This window comes from Panthera uncia, chromosome D1 (assembly GCF_023721935.1).
Source record: "Panthera uncia isolate 11264 chromosome D1, Puncia_PCG_1.0, whole genome shotgun sequence".
Classification (NCBI taxonomy): Eukaryota; Metazoa; Chordata; class Mammalia; order Carnivora; family Felidae; genus Panthera; species Panthera uncia.
The window spans coordinates 12398236-12399712 of NC_064808.1; the positions used below are offsets into that span (position 1 = coordinate 12398236).

Below are 1477 nucleotides of genomic sequence, written 5' to 3' on the forward strand. Positions count from 1 at the left end.
TTAAGATTTTTCCACTTATTTCATATATAACGAAGCATATCTCATTCTCCACTATAAAATATATTTTCTAAAGCTTTGGAGTTCTCTAAGCCACTCATTGCACTTTAAAGCTCATCATTTTAGTCCTGTGAATTGAGAAATAAAAACATTGAATGAGAACATCGTGACCTACAGCTGCTGTGTGACTTCTCAATGACACAGTAATAATAAGTGAATCTCAACATAAAGTAGGACTCCCATCACCCAGCCCATGCTCCTGCATCTTGTGTCTATATCACCTCTCAATCTGTAGTACAAATGGTATCTAGTTTACCTACTCAGAAGAAGATTCTTCTTCTCACACGTCCTCCTGAATGAATCTTTGACCTCTTTGTTTCTCAGGCTGTAGATAAGGGGGTTCAACATGGGGATCACGGCTGTGTAGAACACAGAAACCACTTTATTGATGTCCAGGGAGAAACTAGAACTGGGGCGTACGTAGATAAAGAAGAGTGTCCCCTACAGGATGGAGACAGCAGTCGGGTGTGAAGAGCAGGTGGAGAAGGCTTTGTGCCTCCCCTCAGCAGAGCGGATCCTCAAGATAGTGACCACGATGTAAATGTAGGAAACCAGGATGATCACACCACTGAGCACTCCTAGAGCTCCAGCCAAGATGAAAAGTAAAACCTGATTGACCTGGGTGTCTGCACATGCCAGGGAGAGAACAGGAAGAAGGTCACAGAAGAAGTGATTGATGGTATTTGGACCACAGTAAGGCAGGCGAAAGGCAAATGTCGTATGCGTTATGGCGCTTATAAGACCCATGGTATAAGGCCCTACCACCAGCTGCACACAGATTCGCCGGGACATAATGAGTGTATACAACAAGGGCTTACAGATGGCCATATACCTGTCATATGCCATGGAGGCCAACAGGAAACACTCTGTCACTACAAACTGACCAAAAAACCAGATCTGGGCAGCACAACCCAAGAAAGAGATTACTTTTTTTTTCACAAAGATGTCTGTCAACATCCTGGGACCAATGACAGAAGAGGAGCAGACATCCACAAAGGACAAGTGGCTGAGAAAAAAGTACATGGGAGTGTGGAGCCGGGAATCCATCCAAATGAGGGTGATCATCCCCACATTTCCCAGAAGAGTGACCAGATAAACCAAGAGAAACACCACAAACAGAACAACCTGGTGCTGGAAGCAATTTGTTAAGCCCACAAATAAAAACTCAGTCACCAAAGTTTGATTTCTAAATTCCATTTCTCTGATTTAATCTGTAATGAGAGAAAGATTTTTCATTACAATTAATTTATAATTAAATCGTTTTTAAAATGAATTTAACTTCTTTGGGGCACCTGGGTAGCTGGGAGTTGGCTAAGTCGTTGGCTAAGCGTCTGACTCTTAATTTTGGCTCAGGTCATGATTTCATGGTGCTTGGATTTGAGCACCTAGTCAGGCTCCAAGCTGACAGCATGGACCCTCC

The 1477-nt window shown here is 43.1% G+C and overlaps 1 protein-coding gene across 1 annotated transcript; it reads right to left on the reverse strand.

The window, feature by feature from the left end:
- Window positions 1-309: 309 nt before the first annotated feature.
- LOC125915807 (olfactory receptor 1002-like) lies at window positions 310-1254 on the reverse strand. The gene is given in 1 exon segment (XM_049621827.1): window positions 310-1254. A coding segment is annotated over 1 exon segment (945 nt).
- Window positions 1255-1477: the final 223 nt, after the last annotated feature.